The sequence below is a fragment of the Apis mellifera genome, linkage group LG1 (assembly GCF_003254395.2).
Source record: "Apis mellifera strain DH4 linkage group LG1, Amel_HAv3.1, whole genome shotgun sequence".
Taxonomy (NCBI): Eukaryota; Metazoa; Arthropoda; class Insecta; order Hymenoptera; family Apidae; genus Apis; species Apis mellifera.
This window is the reverse complement of record NC_037638.1, coordinates 14,899,358-14,919,244: the sequence shown is the minus strand read 5'-3', so window position 1 is coordinate 14,919,244 and position 19,887 is coordinate 14,899,358. Positions and strand designations below refer to the sequence as shown.

The window sequence follows — 19,887 nt, the reverse complement described above, 5'->3', positions numbered from 1 at the left end:
GTGATTTCAATGCCGCTTCTTTGGAGAATCGTTTTCCAAATTGAATTTAATTAACGATGATAACACTTCCATGTTCCGTGGATTTAACGGAAGAAGTGGATGAGAAATGGAAAACGAATCGTTGAACAAAACACGGCGTCGAAATCACAATGTCCAGCCTATGAAGAGAGATGGTAAAGTCTCTCCTCGAGAACTCGGCGCGGGAGCACAAGAGCAACTATGACCCACTCCAGACGCTTTCTTCGCTTTTGTCGCTTGTAATCGTCTTTCAGCAATGTCTCTCTATCTTCGAGAGAGAGAGAGAGAGAGAGAGAGCTACTTCTTGCTGCTTTGTGAGGCAAGGGTAATAGGAAAATATGTTTAGAGAGCTAATTACCGTGTGCGGTAATTGATGAGAGAAGCGGATCTTGTTACGCGTTGTTATATACGTCGTTGTATAATGCAGAGAGGGAGAAACTTTTACTTTCATTTCTTCTTTCCTACTACTTTTTCTTTTTTTTTTTAGCTTAGCAAAATTGTAGCGAAAATCGAAATCTTATCGGTGATGAACGAATGTTGTGTCGCGGGGCAATCAAACTCGAATCGATTTTATCCCAAGTGTGTTTGTGTAACGAAGTGACGAGGAGAGCTGCGAGGAAGGTGATGTATGGTATCAGTGACGATAAAATTGTTTGTTTATCCTTTCTTTCTTTTTTTTCTTTTTTTTTTTTGCCAGCAATGACGATCGAGGGATGGATTGATTCGCAAGCTCGAGAGCAATCGGGACAATATTTGGATTGAGAGCAGAAGTCTCTGGTTGACCGCATAAAAACGCACCGCATCACTCTGCCAGCCTAACTCTCCCCTCGACTCACTTTCTATTTATCCTCGATCCTCGCCGATTCACTATAATATATTATAGACAAACGCTTTTTCTTCTCTTTCTTATGTCGTATGCGTATAATATATGTCGCAGCTTCCCGCTTATTCTTCGTAATTTTTTGCCTTGAGATTTGTGATTTCGCCTCGATTGTAAATTTCGTCTCTTTCGTGTGACACGGTGCACGCTCTCGACCGCCGCTTAATTACCTTCGTTATCAGAAATCGATTTCCATCTAAACGAAGCCTCAAGTGTCTCCCTCTCTCTTCTTCCTTAGCTATCTCAACAAGTTCTTTTATAACTATGCGAGATTGCCGCAATAGTTAATAAAAAAAAGAAAAAAGGAATCAAAGTGAAAAGAAAAATCGATTCGAATTCTTGATGGAAATCGAAAAATTGTTTTTTATCTTCTCTTTTTTCAAGGAAAAGGCGGTCGAGCTCGTGGACCGTGTTATATTCGGCTGTTCCTCGTGTTCGAAGGTTGAAAAAATCAAAAATGGAAAATCTCAAAGGATCATGATGATTCGTTTCAGGGCCCACTTTGGAACCGCCATTGCCACGGCGAAAGAAATGTCCGGAGCTTGCGTACAAAACGCACGAATTCATCACGGCAGCCGATGGGGGTGGTATCGATGCCGTCGATTCCAACGTTGTAGCTGACAAAGTTCGAGTACGTTACTCGAATTATTGCTTTTTTTATTTTTTTTTTATTTTACCATATATCGATCATGGGAACGATAATTGATAATGATAAATTGATAAATGTTACATACTGATGATGGGAATCTGGAAATATTTTCACACATTAACCCTTTGCACTCTTTTTTTCGAACAGACAATTCCCAGTTCGGTGAATTTCTCAGCTAAAATGATTTCACATTAACGTTATAAAATTTTTAAATATTTTAATATTTTATGCAAAGAAAGAAAATGTATTGAATATTGAAAATCTATATTATTTTAATTAAATGCATCCTTGGTTTGCCAGGGTAAGCGTTGCGATAATTGATGTTTTTCAGCTTTCTTATTTCGTTGAGAGCAAACCTTACAATCCCAATAACGTGCTCTCACTGTATATTACTCTTGTTTTTTATTCTATAATCTTCTTATTACTATATCTCTATTTTCATCGCTATTTTTCTTCTCTCTATAACGAATAGAAATAATTTCATTATCCCGTGTTTACAAAATTCAAAAACTTTGAAACTCAGACTAACGCCAAAAATATAGTTCTACCTACAACTATTCGATAGTTATTCTACGCTTTATAAAATTACACGTAAAGAGGAATCTGAAGCGATATTTTAAAAAAATCGAACGTAAATAAATATCGTGGCCGTTCGAATTGCCGCGTGAAACCAAGGTTGTGATGGCTGAGAGCGCACTATTGGAGCGCAAAGGGTCAATGATGATTAAAGTAGAAAAAAAGAGGAGGAAAGAATAAGGGAGATGTGCAAAAAGTAGTTTATTTAGAGACTTTTCCTGTGCACAGCCTTCAGGACAATTTCTTCAAGTTCTTTGTCAACAAGTCGTCGTCATCATCGAGTCTCCTTTCGCTTGACCCGTTTTTTTTTTTTAAATAAACTCGGTCGAAAAGCAAATTTTACGCTCAATTTCGAGAGAGAGAGAGAGAGAGAGATTGAAGTGATCGAATCCCATTGAGGTATAATATTGCATTATTGCAGGAAGTTACAACGCAGTCGGGTTTACCACCGAGTCAATTGAGCAAAGCAATCTCACGGATCAGCACCGAGTATCGGTTGCAGTTTGCCTGGCCTAGAAGACCCCAACTGACGAATGGCGAGACAGTGGCACCAGGAGTGACGGCCGCCGGACTCCCTGCAGGTACGACAGGACCACCTAGAAAGTCTCTCAGCATGGGAGCTCTTAAGCAGGGTATCGCTCCTACAGGGCCCGCCCCGGTACACAAGAAACGTCCCGGTGATGTCGATCACAAGCGTGATGGTAAATGGAACATCTCGACAAACTTATAATCCTCCAGCTGTCCGCTTCCAAAGTCTTGAGTCAAAAGTTCAAAGTAGAAAAAAAGTGTCAAATTTTTTTAGTTACAAAGACATCGCTCTTTCTCTTTTTGATCCTTTCTAACTGGTTCTTTTTTCTTCTCTTTCTTTCTTTCTTTCTCTCTCTTTTTTTTCCTTTTTTTTTTTTTTTTTTTTTTTCGTTATTAATGTTTCACAGGGATGCAAGCATCGGAGCTAGAACCTTTGGTCGGAGGAACTGGAACGGACACTATCGACGGAGTGGTGCCCGAGGGCGATGAGCGCGAGGAAGACATGTCGGACTTGAAAATAACTTTCAGGTCAGAGTTCAAAAAACGATAATATAATTCGAAGCTAGCTTGTACGAACGCAGTTCCCTTTATCGCGATGCTCAGAGCGAGACGGGGTTGAAAAGAAGGAAGAACAAGAAAGCATCTACGACGAGATCCTAGAGTCGAGTTGGGCGAGCATTAATTTCGCAATTTCGCGTATCCCCACACTAGTCGAAAGAAAAAAAAAAAAAAAAAAAAGAAAGATACGTCAATACCCCGATACAACCACGATTGATTCTTTGCAGGGGTAAAAAATCAGGTAGGACCGTAAGGATATCGGATGATAAAGGGCTGAGGGAGAAACCGCAGGAGAAACCGTTTCCCACTGCTGAAGTCATCGAGCTTAGACGACTCGCTGACGAGTACAAGGTAATTCCGGGAGCATAGAGATGCCGTCTCTATTCCATTCCATTTTCTTTCGTGGATATTTATTCTTCGAGTTTCGTTATTATTCGAAACGATAACGACCCCCTTCCCTCCCATTCTTAGTGTCTTTCATTTCTCGAGTCTGTCTCCCGATGGGCTTATCGCCGTCCATAGTGTACCTTTAGTGTACGTTGTGTGCCTTTGTAAATATTTTTCGTATCCCAATCGTGTTCACAAAGGTGAATCGATCGACTCGATTTCACTCGAGTTCGTTCGAATTTGCATGCGTTCGTCTTGTTCCAAAGATTTTCCAACCGATTCGATTCGATCACAAAATTAATTTAATCATCCATCGAACACGAGAAATATCAACGAAACTCTTTCCTCGAAACTCATTCTCATACACACATTGTACACACGCATTGTGCATGTTTTTTTATTGACAATGAAATCGATTAAGAAATCGAGTGAGAATCGTTCGTACGCAAAACAATGTTTCTCTTTCAAAGCATGTTCTCTGTATTCGTTCGTATATGTGTGTGTGTGTGTGTGCGCGCGTGTCCGTCCGTTAGTGCAACTAGAAGCGCGAATTATTACTTATAGCTTAGTGTCTTCTAGGAAAGTAAAAGAAAAAAGAAACGGAATGATTGATTCTCATTTACATTAGCATCGCGACTGGGGTTGCGGTCTGGCAGCCGAGGACGAGGCTTCGCTGTGGAAACGGGTCTCCAGTAACCACGCTCTCAACGCGCTGTCCCTTGCCAGGCCAGTACACTATTCCACTCTCAAACGTCATTTTCAATGTCGCTACTGACGATCGAAATCGACAGTAAGAGATGTTAGTTTAACCCGATTAATAGAAAACGTAACGAAACGGTCACTGGTTCTACGGGAAAAGTATATATAACGAATGAATTGACTAAGGAATAAAACGTCGTTAGAAATAATCGTAACTGTTTGATGTCAAACACGACTGTACATAACATGGCATACGATTACTTTATTCGTCGACTACACGATTTAATCGATCATTTTTCATGTTTACACAAGTAATATAGGAACTCGTATCAACGTGTAACGGAACACGTTTAAATTCTGCTGTGCGTGTCATGACAAAAAGAAAAAAACGACGTCGATGAATTAATTAATTAGACAATTAGATAATTTCATTTATTAAGATTCGTTAGCTCGATTATTTCGAAGAAAGAGAAAAAAAACAAGCAAGCAAACATTTCCATTCGTACACGCGCAACACGAACATTCACACGAGTGAAAGAAAAAAAAAAGAAGAGAAGAAAAGAGTCAAACGTAGTTGTACAGGGAATGAATTCGCATCTTTCACACGGGTTTTGTCGTAGCTGCCTTTTATTTCTTCCACGCGATGTGTGTCTTCCGCCTCGTGTGCCGAATTGCAACAGTCTCGGGGGAAAAAAGCCAGTGACGAATGATTGCGTATTTAGGTCAGTAACGAAGGAAGAGAAAGAAAAAGAGAACACGAGAAAAGTTGCTCCGGTTACTGCCGCGATGACCATGCCTCCCGCGGGTCGGCCATCTTCGGTTCAAGCTAGACCCATTCATGGAATTTTGCAGGATGATTCTAAAGCGGTATGTTGGATCATTTCGTTTCAGTCACGGCTCTAAGTCAGTCATCGGTCTCATTCGACTCTACTGTGATAATTATTACACATTGTCGAACAGGATACGGAAAGAGCTATTGCTCGCGCAAGAAAAGATTTCTTGATCCGCCATCATCTGGATCGTACTACTGGCGTGGGTAAGTAATATTAAAAGAAATCAATTCCCGATGAAAACTTTGTCAAATCATTTTTCTTTTTTTTTTTTTTTTTTTCTTCTTCTACGTGATAACACAGGCGATGGTGCACTGCTTCCCTCTCCAACGAGAGAAAAGTTGGAGCCCGTGATACCACGACGTCGAGAGGAGACGAAAGAGCACCGCGAAGAAATTCAGCCTAAAACGAAATCCAGCCCTAAGAACAGTCCAAGAACCGGTCGTTCGCAGAGTCTTGGTCCAACTGTGACTGAACGTCGATCACCTAAACGTCAACCGCCTCGTGCGCCTTCCGTCACTAAAGATGCCAAGGTATTGATTAATTTCGAGAACATCTTTTTTTGATATATATATAAATAACGATTCATTTATTTGATCGAAATGTAAAATATCGAATTGAATCGAAATAATTTGAATTATCGAACGAATTCCCTTTGTTTAGGAAAAGGAGAAGGAGTCAAAGGAGAAGGAGAAAGAGCAAAGGGAAAAAGGCGGTGAGCCTGAAAGGCATCCACGACCGAGTAAGTAAGATGAACGAGCATCGATACATCCTTCGTCATCTCTCTCTTTGTATCGATATATATATATATAGTCGATCGATTTAGCATTCAAGAGATCGCACCACCAAATCGATTGGCGCTCGTAATCCCGTTACGAGTTCCTTTTGCATTTTCGTGCATATATCATTGAATTTTATTGGATAGAAATCCATATATTATATTTATAGTATATATATATATATATACTATACATATATTATGCGAGTTTGGTCTGCTGTTTGCTCTTGTGAGTCCCAAAAGCCAAACCGTTCGTCATACCTGATCGTATTTACCCCTTTTCGAATCGTGTTGCAAAAGAGACATTCACCGCTATTAAGAGTATTATCATTTATATTTCTTTTTCCTATGAAAAGGATAAAGCGATAATTATAAAATCACTGATCGATCTATATTTCTTTCTCGTTAAATGGACTCTTTCAAGCGGTGTGTGTCCAATACGTTAACTGCCAAATGGTCGTTAATGTTTAGGCATATGCATGACACTCCTGTTTAATCGTTTCTATATCTCTGTTTCTGCCTTTGAGTCCACATCTATAGTAACTATAGTAGACCTATTGATTGTCCGTACAGAAAATTTTGCGAAAATGTTGTCTCCCCCATTTTCCCTGAACGGCATCCGGAAAACCGTGGAATAGCCTTGAACCAACTCGTTTAATCGTTTCTTGTTACATTAGAAAGTAATTCAATGTCGGCCAGACTGAAATAATGTTGATCAAAAGCAACGATAAAGGTATCCCATCATTTAACGAAAAAAAAAGTTTAACATAATCTTTTAACAAAAATGATACTACATCGACCTACTCAATCCAATTATCATCGATTCGATAATCACATTGTTATCAATAATATTGTTTCATATATATATATATATGCATTTAATACGCATGATTTTTCATCCTGCGTGAAAATACCTTCTCGTAATCATTCGTAATCACCACCAGTCACATCTCTTCGATCTACCTCATCGTCTTTCATCTTTCATCTTTCGTCACTTGCTCGGCCAAATATTCATCATCATTATGCCTAATCCATTGAATCATCATCTATCGCCGATGAGCAACTCGTATGTTAGTCGTAATATCGCTTCAACTTCATCTCATCTCTCAGCTCTTTGAAATGGAAAGCGTCTCACAAGAGAAAAAAAAAGAAAAGAAAATCTAACGATCTACGTGATTCGATGTCTGCCAATGTTTGTGTTTTTTTGATTGAAATCACTGGATGCATCGAGATAGATAATACTTTGATAAAAAAATAAACATCGTCCTTTCACCTCCCTCCCCTATTTCCAATTTCCCCTTTTTTCTTTTTGTTTTCAATCTTTGCCTCTCTTTCTCTCTGTCTGTCAATCTATTCAGTCATTAATCAGGCTAAAAAAGTTGCTCGCGCGAGATCGATCGCGATCAGATCGACGATCGTGTCCGAGCATTGCGATCGGATTGATCAGGAAGTGGTAGCGGGTGTTTCAGTCACGGGCCCCGGCCACGTGCGTTGGAGCATACGGGAACCGTCGACGGTTTCCTCGACGGGTTCGTCGACCAGCGTGCCACCATTACCGCCACCACCCTCGGGCCCAGGGCCTACTCCGTTCTACAGGAGGTCCCCGCAGGTCCATCGGAAATGTACGTTCTCTGTACCACGTACCTGCTGCCCGCTAGCCCGACTTTCACGTATTTCAGATATCTCTATAAACCTTTACCTCCCGCACCAATTACCATGGTCACTATATTTATAACCTTACTCACCGTACTAACTATCTCTATCTTTACAACCCTTAAACAGTTTAAATAATTAAACGTAGGAGAATAGAATGTCGTTAAACAATGTAATTTAATTTAATCCCGTTTTTTTATCTCGAAGTTAAACTGTTAAAGGGTCGAACCGTTGAATAATAATAAACGTGAAAACCTTCTTGAAAAACGTTTAGGATTAAAATTTCGAATTTCTAACGATTATTACAATAATTGAGATACATTTCGTATGGGTTTCGAAAGTTTGTGGGTGAAAATTTTTTCTTGTTTAAACAACGATTCCCCGAATCGTTCGCAAATCAAAACTTCAACGAATATTTGATCAAAACTTATTCATTTCTTTCTCCCCTCTTGTAACTGTTCAAGATTCATCTATGCTCGAATATTTTTCGAGATTACACGCGTCGTTTGTTCGATCGGTTCCAGGATGAATTGATTCGAAACAATTTTCAAAACAATGATATTGACACTGACTATTACATGTATATACCTATACGCATTTGTATATGCGTGTATACCGCAATGAAATTCCGCGGCCAACTTTCTCGTCTATTGTGACGCGATACACTGATTGCGTCCATAGCTACTGGAAATGCAAGTGCGAGGAAACCTCGATATTCGAGTGTGGACGTAATTCTGAGCGGCTCGATAATGCCGGAATATCCTTCAGCCCTCGTTAACCTCTCCAATAAAAAAATAAATCTCAACATATGCGATGCGACCTTGCTTAAAATGTATTACAATTAATATATAAAATGAATCTTTAATACATTTAATCATACATAACGATTCGTTTAGAAACTCGAATATTCGATGGAATATTCGAGCTGTTTCAAATTCAAATAGATATTTTACATTTCCACGCAAATCCATAAAACATTTCAAGCAAGGTACTGCGCCAATGAGAGCTGTCTTACGTACACGTAAATTCCCTTAATCGAAACGACGCTTTATTCATCATTGTACTTTGTGTACCGTATGTTTTAGCCTTCCTCGCAACCACAGCTCCCCCCTATCGCCCCCTTCATCACATCAAACCCTCAACCACTACCACGAGTACTACCACAATTACCACTACCACTACCACAACCACTATCACCACCACCACAAACACAACAAGTACAAGCGTAAAACCCCCGGTAAAACATTCGATTCATACGAGTGTCCATCACCCACCTACGTCGAGCGCTGCTGCTGCGGCCAGGCCGGACCGTGTTAAAGATATAAGCCGATCCCACCAAGGTCCAAACGAAGCTCAGGCAAAAACGGGCCGCGACCAGTCAGCTGCGGCTGCGGCCGCAGCCGCCGTCGCCGATCCATCCAAATCATCCTCCGATAGTCGATACGCGTCAAACCAAGCCGCTACCGCCGTCCAACCTAGTAAGTAGCATGCTCTCTGTCAGAAAAAGACCTGTGTTCTTCTCCGTTGCCTTATATATATATATATATATATATATATATATATATATATACACACACACATATATATGTATATATATATATGTATATTTATCCGCTCGAACACAATTTTTAAAACAATGCTTTCCGTGTGTTCGTTGGTGTCGTTATCGTTGTCATTATCGTTGTCGTAATCGATATCGTTGTCTTTATCTTTATATCGCTGTCGTTGTCTTTGTATATTTGTTATTATTAATACAATACTTTTTTCTCTCTTTCTCTCTCTTTCCTTTCTTCTCTATTTATACATCTATCTATCTATCTCTTCTTCGCCTCGATTATCTTATTTTTTTTCTCCACTATTTTTCTCGTCGATTCGCTACTCGAATCCCTAATTCTTTTTTTACTTTCACACACACGTTCTCTCTCTCTTTTTTTCTCATATCTCCTTGATACTCTCTCTACAGAGCAACAGCGAATTCGGAAAGTGAAGCTATCCCTGAAATTCACACTTTAATACAATTCTTTTTCCCGCGCGAAATAGAGCGCCGCCTATGACTTCTTCCTTTCTCGTCACGCTTTCATCGTATAGATTACACGTAGATCGTATATACAGATATATATATATATTTACCAAGTTTTCACTCGAATCGGACGATTCCTCGCGATTGAGTTTTTAAATCTACTTTATTCTACTTCTCTCCACTAATATCTACGTCGTTCAGTCTGTCAAATCAAGGGATTCGAGATAGCTTTTGCTGATGTATCTGATTGTGGTCTGATATTTTTTTCACTACGCTGAATTCATCTCGCTAAATTCGTTCTTTTGTGCATAACCGGGGCTGTCTACTGTTTGTTAGATCAGCTTTTCGCACCAACACTCGCGCCTAATCCGTGAAATCGAATCGTCGCTCTCTAAAGACTCTTGAACAGAAAAAAAAGGACAGAAAGAGGAAAAGAAACGTGTCTTTGGAACGTTCGAATCAGGTGACCGTTGTGAAGTGTAAGTGTGTGCTTCCAAAGTGTGATCTTCTTACGAGAATAATTTACGAGAATACGAAAATTTTCTTATGTACGAAGAGAAACGAACACACGATATTTACTTAGTTCGTAATACGAGTATTAAGCAATACGTGACCCTTCTGCTCGTTCTCTTTCTTTCACTCATTCTTTTTCTTTATATTTGTTTTTTCTCTTTTTCTCATCATATCTGATTCGCAGGATTCTGCTTTTTGTTGAACACGGGGACAACTACAAGGGGAAGCAGAGAAAAGAGGAAAGCAGATTATCCGTGATATTTCACCGCTCAGTGCAATCGAGTACATAAATGTGCGATAGAGAGAGAACAATAGCCTGTATGCTAGAGCCCTTTGTCAACCTGTTGCGTGGCCGTGCAATACAGCTGCACATTTACACACATTCTATACGTCACACCTAACCTAGTATTCTTTCTACTTCACCAATCTCTCTCTCTCTCTCTTTCTCTTTCTTTTTCTTTTTCTCTTCTGTTTATCTCTTTTCTGTTTATCTATCTATGTATGTATCTGTATGTTCGTACAAATACATATATGTTTCTTCCTGCATCCTGAGTACGCTAGTGTACTTTTTATTGAAATGTTCCCATTTCGTAGATTCCTCGTGTAATCGATTCGAATCATAATCGATTTTCGTTATCAGCGCTCGATGACTCGATCAATGTTTCTCTCCACTCCTTGTTTAAATATCCGTTTAACCAGCAACGGTAAGAACGTAGATTAAAAAAAATCCTTTTTAAATACGTAATATATATATAGAGTGGTATGTCTCGATAAAAATGTAAATAGCGTAGAATGTCTCGATAGAAAGTAGGATACTTTAGGATAGAAAGTATCCTGAAATTTAAATAAAAGCAAAAGAAGAGAAGAAAAAAAATGTGTACATATATATATATGTGAAAAATTCGAAACATCGAGTGCAATCCCGCTCGAGCTCGAGCGACAGGATGGTTATACGCAAAAATCATTAAAAGTGTCGATGAAACGTTGCAGTGACGGCAGAGCCACAAGTAAACGGGGACGTGACAGGTGGGGAGTCGAGCGTCGCGTCGACACCACCGTCCCAGTCTCAGGCGCCAGTTTCGGCCACCGCCGCAAGCCCGTGGATCGACGACGAGCCGGTAGTGAAAAGTCCGCCAGAACCGACCAGGGTAAAGTCGCCGGAACAGATGATCATGCGCTCACCGGAGCCGGTCAACTGGACGGTTCCATTAGACACCGGGAAAACATTCACTGTCACGCAAAACGTTAGAGAAGGTAACTTACGTATTTTAACATTTGCTCGTTTATTTTTCTTTTTTTTTTTCGAGTAAGAAAAGTACAAAATTCAACGCTACTCATCAGTGAACACCGTAGAATTTTGGTATTATATTTATGAATATATTAACATGAATTTATATTTATAGCGAAACGATTCAAAATTCTTGAACTTAAAACTTCACGTGATTCTGATAGTATCAATGAAATTTAATGAAATTTTTAAAAAATTTAAGAAAATAGACAAAAAATATTAGATACATTATGTATCTTTTAAAATAAGGATAGATAATGTTGATCAACCAATCTTTATCTTGCATTACAGATGAAAACTATAATTTTAGTTTTAATTAATTGATTATATATATATATTAGTTATTAAAAATAAAAATATTCAATTATTAGAATTATTATTTATTAACACCATCTTTTGAAATAGACATTTAAAATATTTTACATTGTGTATTTTAAAGATTTTAAAGATCTTTATATTATTTCAACAGTGAAGAAATATAAATCTAAAGTCTAGTTAAAAGATGGATTATATTCGAAATTTAAAAGTTCACTATTGTTTCTCATATTAAGCTTAAAAATATATTTGAACAACTTGTCAAAAAATTACTGATTTAGCTCGAAATAAGCTCGAAATATTGTTAAGGATATTTCAAATAGTTTTTTCTTATACATATAACCAATTAATTTTTGTATTATATATAAATTTTATACTATGTATAATTATTTGAATGAGTAAGTAAATAAAAAATTTAAGAAGTGATTCTAAAAATAAATCCAAAAATTGATATATAAAAATTGTAATTTACTTTTCAAATTATAAATAATTTAATTTTACTTTTTAGATAAATTTTAGATAAAAAAAAAATGTAACGGAAGTAATGCTTCTTATTTGATCGTCAAAATTGTTTTATTTCATCTAATGTAAAATTAAACTCTTTATAATTTAATAAATAGCTTTAATGAATATTTTTGCGTATCAACTTTTGTATTTGTTTTAATCTTAAAATCACTTTAGGTTTTCTATAATTAGCTATGTACATATGTATAACTATAGAAGCGTGCAACGATATCATTTTTTTGTTTTTTTTATTTGAATTTTAAAATAAGATTTCCCAACAGATTTAAGCTGTTATTAAATGCTATATATATCCAATATTTCAAATATATAAATACATAAAATGCATATGTATGCATGCAAAGCTATATATACATGAAATATTTGAATGTGTAAATACAATTATAGAAAATCTTATCTCAAACAAAAACCAAAATGAATCATCAAACTTAACATGTATATATATATATATATATATAGTATAAAAAATGCTCAAAGATTGTTCAAAATGTTTAATACTTTTAACGTTATATTTCAAACTCATTGAAGTCTGATATGAAAAAATAGTTTTCCAATAAATTCACAATTAATTCCCTATAAATATTAATAAAATTCCATTTTCAATGATATTCAATTTGTAATATATTTTCAAGAACCTCTGACACGTCCGCATAGCGAGGCAAAGAGCTGGGCACCTTCGTCAGTTCCATCGGCTCCGCAATCTGCACCACCTGAATTAGCGGCACAGCACAAGTCGCAACATTCCCAACATTCCGGATATAAATCTCCAGAAAGTGAAAGTGTTTCTATAGGTAGCTTTAGCGGTTTGAACGGACACAAGGACATGGACTCCGAAAGGGATAGTCCGTTGCCCTCGAATATTCAAACCGGCGGCACTCCCACACACGTTGACGATGTAAGAATTGTTCTATTTTTTTTTTATATATATGAAAAAATATTGTTCACCTTCGGTTTAAAATAATCGATTTTAAAATTGAAAAGGAAATTTAAATTTCGAGAAATCTTTTTTTTTTATTCTCTGTAAAAATAAGAATTTTGATCAATTATAGGAAACAGGCGGTATCGAAGAAGAATCTAAAGAACAAAGATCGGAGCCATCAATAAAATCCGTAGCAGGGACGAGTTTAAGATGTCTAGAGGATCCAAGTTTCGAATATGAGAGGAAAAAAGAAGGTAGTCAGCCAGTCACAACGGCGGCCATGACAGCCCCGTCATCGACGACGACCCCTCAACAGGGTTACCGTATCCTAGAGGCGGAGTCGCCTCAAGGTGGCGCCATTGATAGTGGCGGTGCCGGTAGCGTGGGTGGAATAGGAAGTAGCGGGGGTGGCTACCATGTACTGGAAGCGCCGACAGTGGTTCCAGGCTCTGCACAACGTTCCGCAGCGAGCGAAGTGCTGGAAAAAGCACGAAATCGTTTCGATAAATTCTGGGGAAAGGGCAGCGGCTCGGAGAATTAGGGCGTTCAATGCGAGAAAATAAAAGTAGTAGCAATGTTCTCGAAAGCGGAGGGGCAAAGAGAAAGATGAGGGTAGAAGAGAAAAGGAGAATAAATGATAAAACAATTCGACGAGGTTCCTATGGAAGCTCCTTTCCTGATTCGTCTTCTTGTTCCGGTTGTTTTTCATCGGAGACGAGATATCTCGTAGGTTCCTTTCCGTCTTACTCGTCACGTGCTCAGCGTTCTTCGTTCTTCCGGAAACGCCTCGAAAAATCTGTTCGAACATTTTCTTTAATTCGATCATCGAAACGTATATAAATATATATATATTTTTTGTATTCATTTCGACCAACAGTTGAAATGATATATTATAGCAGGAATTTTCTTTCTTTTTTTTTTTTTTTTTTTTTTTTTTAGGAAAAATTTTCTTTTCATTTCATTATTATTTTAAGCACGAAAAGAAGAATTTTTCGAACTTATACGAGTGCTTGATAATATAATTGATAAAGTTTCGAAAAAAAGATATTGGTAAAGAATTGGTAAATATATAAAATGATGGAGGAAAACGAAGAGGTGCGTGCAGGGAATACATTAAAATTCGAAGAATGCATTTGATTATGTACACAATGTTATGCACATATTTTTTAATTTGCCAGAACTAGCAAATATGTTCGATTGAAAAATGATTTTATTAAGTTGAAATGTTAGAAAAGATGTTAAAACAAAAAATTAAAAGAATCTAATTTCCAATCTGTAGGACATTCACGGATATACACAAATACACGCGGATATCACGCGATGGGAAATACATAGAAAGGCACGCACTTAGACGAGTATGCGAGTCAATAAGTTTCTAAGATGTTTCAAATGATCCTTCGATGTTTCGGCGGGGGATCGATCATAGTTAAGTCCGAAATTTTTTTTTCTCCATTATATAAGAACAAGATGAGAATGAAGAGAAAAAAAAAAAGAAAGAAAACTAATCGTGACGAATCGAATTGCGAGGAAATAAAATACGGCTTGTTGCTATAAATAAGGAGAGAAGGATTCAATAAACCTTCAACCGCTTCGTGCATTTTATATAAATCTATATACAAAAAAAAAAAACAATTATGTACGTATACACGAATATGAATGTGTACAATTAATGGGTATTGCACTCGCGGATTACATAATCACGGAACCGAAAATATTCCTAGGATCTTTCCTGTCAATCATCATCCAATTTTTCGTCTTATCGATCAATTTAAAAAAAAAAAAAAAAAAGAAAAAGAAAAAAAAGATCTCTAGAAAGAAAGTTGATCGTCCGCGATAGATCTGTTAAATTATTATCGATAGTACCGTGAAAAGATTAGTTTCTTTTAAATACAAAACTAACATTTTCTGCCGATTTAACAAGTTTGCCGATTCAGAAATGGATATATTCCATTTTTATATGGAATACTTGATCGTTTTTTTTTTAAGAAATTTATTATAGAATCGTCTGTTATATATTATTGTTGCACAAGGCTGATATTTTTCTTGTTGTATCATATTCATATTGTTATACAGATATTTTTATTTTTTATTCGTTTATCTTATCTTTGAGCAAAATCTTCAATCTTTCTTATTAAATACTTCGATATCTTATATAGTCTTTTCTTGAATTTTCTTCAAAAAAATTTCTGAAAAAAAAAAACGATCAAGTAACGAACAATCTCCGGAAAAGAAAAAAAATGGCAAACGAAAACTATCATCAAGCGAAATGAATTACTGTAGTGAGGCGTAGTGTTTTTTTCATGCATAATACAAATTCTCGAGAACAACCGGGAAAGACGAATTAATCCAATCGTTGGGAACCGACGAGAATCGAAATAAAACGAAGGGAAATTTGCAATTCCTACGAATTTCGCGCGAGAAATCACGCTTTTACGCGTCGCTTGAATTTACGAAACTAGAAACTTGGTATTAGTTCAAAATATATTGAAATTATGGAGTAATCTGAAAAAAAAAGAAAAAAAAAAAAAAAAAAAAAGGAAAAGAAAACGGGAAAGAGAAGAATGAATGTTAACTTCCCGTGAAATGTATTGTATTCCGTCTGATTTCTTACATGATAAATTCATTCGTACGTTTCTCTTAAGAACGAATCGAGGGTAAAGAAGAGAAAAGAAGAGAAAAGTGATTCGATATGTCCGAAGCTTGATGAACAAGGGAAATCTTTCTATCTTAAAATAAAATATAAGAAATAAAATAAATGAATAAACAAAAGATCGAAGCAATCTTTTTACGATTGTGAAAAGATACAGGATTCCCTCTTGTTCTCGCTTCGAGGACGATGGAAGGAGAGTAAAGAGATATTATGCAAAGAAAAAGAAAAATACCGAATGACTCAAGCGACGGAGCTTTTTCTCTCTTTCACGCGCATTTGGTACACCGGTACACCGGTCCATCCAGATCCACGTCCAAGAGTCAACCAACCGTAGTGAAGCAGTATAATGATAATGATTAATATGATAAACGATAATCTAGTAATAAAAAAAAAAAAACTACTAAAGGAAAAAAAAATAAATAAATAAAATAAAAACGTATGGAAAAAAAATTACAAAATGCAAATGACTGACGAGGGACTAGATGAAAGTGTAAAAGATCAGGGTGTCGATTGTAGGAACATTTTTGAAAATAGTTGACCGGACGATAGCCAATCAATGATAATTATTTTAGTTTTTAATTTAATCGAATTATTTAGTTTCTTACAACAAAAAAAGAAAAGAAAATTTGTAATTTTAAATCAAAAATTGATATTGAGATGTTTAAAATATTTTCATTCATTGAATTATTCGTTTGAATAATATTTATTTAAAATTTTTTAACGCTGCAGCTTATTCTTTGGAAATAATTTTTAGGATAATTGATGGTGTGAAGAAAAAAGATATTGATTCTTAATGGTATTAGAGAAAAAAAAAAATATTGAGATTTATCATTGATCGTGCTACCGTCTCAAACAATTCGAGATATCGGTACGGATTAGAAAATATTTGCATCTTAAAGTTTTTTTTTTTTTTACAAGAGTTTCATGCCATTTTCATGCTTTCTTTCCTCAATTCTCCCTTTCCTTCCCTCGATTGTATTTAGAAAGAAGAAACGTTTATCTCTGCTTACACCGATCTGTCTGATTCAAAGATGAATAATATCAAATGAAATGGAAAATGAAAAATGGAAAATACATGAAAAAATGCATGACTTTAATCAATAATTTATTAGATTATTAAATGAATTTTATTTTTTTTTATATTTATTTGAATTTTTTTTTTATTTCTTGTATTTATTTGAATATTTTTGCATAAAATTTTCTATTATTTCTATTTTTAATCATAAAATAATATTTCCATTGTTTTATAATTATTCGTTTAGAATTCTATCCGTTTTTAAATCTGTTTTTAATATTCAATTTCGTGATTCTTATGCATAACATTATGAAATTGTTTAGTAATCTTATATCAGATATCGAAAGTGTTTTCGATGCAGTCAGATTTTAATCTATCTATCATCGTAATAAGCGTTTAAATTACTTATATATTTTATTAAGATCGTTTTGAAAACTTAAAAAAATGTAATATTTAATATGATTATAATTAAAATTAAAACCATACGACAAAGTAAATCTAAAATAGCAAACTATTACAATAGTTCATTCAAATCAATATTTTTGAAAGATTCATTTGAAACAGTGGCATTATGCAGAGTATTATTATTATTATTAATGGTTTGCTATATTTCTCTCTTATATAATAATTATTAAAATTGCATTATATATAGGGAAAGAAAGAGGTGAGGATAATTATGACAATATTTATTTATTTGTTGCCATTGTTAAAATTATTAGAAAATTTTTAACAATATCATTAAATCATATTATTTTTTTTTTTATTTTCTTAGCTAAATCAAAAAATAAAAAAAAAAGAGAGTGCAAAAAGAGAGAAAGAAAGCTTGAACAGTTTGGTGTAAGCCTATAAAAACGGAGACGGAAACGTTGATCAACTCAAGGCTAGTAATCGTTTTAAATATGTTGGAGAAGCACCTCGCAGAAGCTTACACTGCCTTTCCGAATTTAAAAGCTGATTTGTCCTGTGATTTCCAGAACGTCACACATCATCATCTATATGGCTACTATGTACATTATATTCAATCTCGATTTGAAACATGAATCATGAGATACGCATGCAAGCACAGTGAAGGAAAATGATTCTCCCTTTTCAAACGAAGTAAGATCCTAATGAATACTGCGAAACAAAATAAATATTTATTCATTTTGAATTAAAATATTTATTCATTTCTATTTGATAGATAATCGATATCGAGTGCGATTTATTAATCATTTGTAAGATTTTTCACAAGACTATAAATAATGTCTTGATAGGCAAAAGTTTAACATATTATGTTTTACTTTATAATTACTCGCATACTTAACAAATATAGATGATATGTTTAAGAAAAAGGCTTGGAAATTTAAAAACCAAAAGTTTATGATAAATCTTCCTTCTAATCAAACAAACGATTTATTATTTTGTATAATTGTTTTCTTTACCAAAATTTATTCAATTCAACATTTCCCTCCCCGTTGCTCCGAGCCTTTCTTCTCATTTCTATATGTAGGCAGATCTACTCCTAATAATTACAAAATCATCAAATGGATCTTATAAGAAATAACAAATATGAATATGCTGGCCATATTCAACAAATCAAGATTCAAAACAGAAACTATGAATAAAAGTGTAGTATTTTAGAAGATCTTTTTTTATAATTCAGAAAAAATTGGCTATTGAAGACTCTGATGGTAAGAAATACGCGAAAATCATTTTATTTCAAAACAAGTAAACAAAAATATTTTTAAAAAATCCAATACTTGAATGATTATTGTTTCAGAATTTCGCCTGTATTCTCGCCTCAGTCTTTATGCCTATTAATACATAGATAGATTATGCTATATATATATATGTATGTATATATATTTATATATACAAATATATCTATATATACATTATATAGTATATTATGAAAAAACCAATGCGAATGAAAAAAAAAAAATATTAGATTAAAACAACAATAGTATTTACAAAAAAATTGAAAAGATAAATTGAAACAAAACCTGTTTTGTCAAAATAAGAGAATCACGTGTAACGGTCAATTATTATAAGAATAATGACTGATGAATATGCTTTATAATACCGCGAATAGCGTGAATGACTTAATTTATTTAATTTTTTTTCATTGATTGGATCGATTCTTTCTTAAAATATTAATTTTTTAAAATATTAATAAATTTATAAAAGTAAATTTTTTTTCCTTTCCTTTTTCTTTCTTTTAGAAAAATTTTTAGAAAGAAAAACATGATTAATTTAATTAAGAAATGAAATATAACAAGTTTTCTCGTATTTTACAAAACAGATTAAAAAAAATTTGCAATTGCAAAGTTGAAATCATTATTAAGAATAACATAAAGAATTATATACATAACCTGTTTCTTCGAATATATTTTTTTTATATCATTCTATGTTCTTAAATCAATATGTAATTATTTGTTACAAAATATCGAATTTGAATCATTTATCATAATGTAACATCTTGTTACTTAATCACTGATAAAAATGATAAAATTATTAAGAGGTGTTTCATCAAAAAAAAAATTTTAAACTATACACGAATTTTTAAATGATTCGATTAACTGCCAAGTCATAACATCTATATATCAATATAACTTTCTCCACTTTGTCACAAACAATTTAATTACTTTCCTAGTGTTGAATCCGAAAATAACGCAACAATATTTCGATGTTTTACATTAAATTATATAATTAATTATATAATTAATAAGTAACAAAAACTTGATAACGTGCGACTGGAAATTTCAGGAGTTCAATTTTTATGATCATATTTTTTTTCTCATATCCCTTTCCTGCACTCAATGTGCACATATTGGGACTGATGTTGATCTTTGTAGGAAAATTCACTGTTTGTAAATGAAAGCAAACCAAAGGGAAAGAAAATGATTACTTAATGTGAGATATTAAAAAAAAAAATCACGGCGAGCATATAAATGTTAAGCATTACGTAACACTACGGTACTTTTGCGCATCCCCTTCTCGTCCAAAATTGCGTTTTTACTCTCCGATTGCATCGTAGAGGAGAATCATTTATTACAATAATTGCAAATTATTATGGCTATATATATATTATATATATATAAATATATATA

At 34.7% G+C, this 19,887-nt stretch overlaps 1 protein-coding gene across 20 annotated transcripts in view; it reads left to right on the top strand.

Annotated features, from left to right (window-relative positions):
- The window catches only part of LOC552243 (mucin-5AC), a 40,577-nt gene extending 26,715 nt beyond the window's left edge, over positions 1–13,862 (top strand). For 13 of the 20 annotated variants that reach the window (XM_006570734.3, XM_006570732.3, XM_006570731.3 and 10 more), the window contains 14 exons: positions 1,393–1,529; positions 2,545–2,824; positions 3,059–3,179; positions 3,437–3,560; positions 4,225–4,322; positions 5,018–5,162; positions 5,256–5,331; positions 5,429–5,658; positions 5,789–5,867; positions 7,361–7,525; positions 8,642–9,034; positions 11,080–11,343; positions 12,847–13,109; positions 13,264–13,862. In XM_006570734.3, the coding sequence (XP_006570797.1) occupies positions 1,393–1,529; positions 2,545–2,824; positions 3,059–3,179; positions 3,437–3,560; positions 4,225–4,322; positions 5,018–5,162; positions 5,256–5,331; positions 5,429–5,658; positions 5,789–5,867; positions 7,361–7,525; positions 8,642–9,034; positions 11,080–11,343; positions 12,847–13,109; positions 13,264–13,674 (2,786 nt within the window). In that variant the 3' untranslated portion in view covers positions 13,675–13,862. The remainder of the gene's footprint in view (positions 1–1,392; positions 1,530–2,544; positions 2,825–3,058; positions 3,180–3,436; positions 3,561–4,224; positions 4,323–5,017; positions 5,163–5,255; positions 5,332–5,428; positions 5,659–5,788; positions 5,868–7,360; positions 7,526–8,641; positions 9,035–11,079; positions 11,344–12,846; positions 13,110–13,263) is intronic. The other 7 variants (XM_006570748.3, XM_016911302.2, XM_006570735.3 and 4 more) reach the window with 6 other exon arrangements.
- Positions 13,863–19,887: the final 6,025 nt, after the last annotated feature.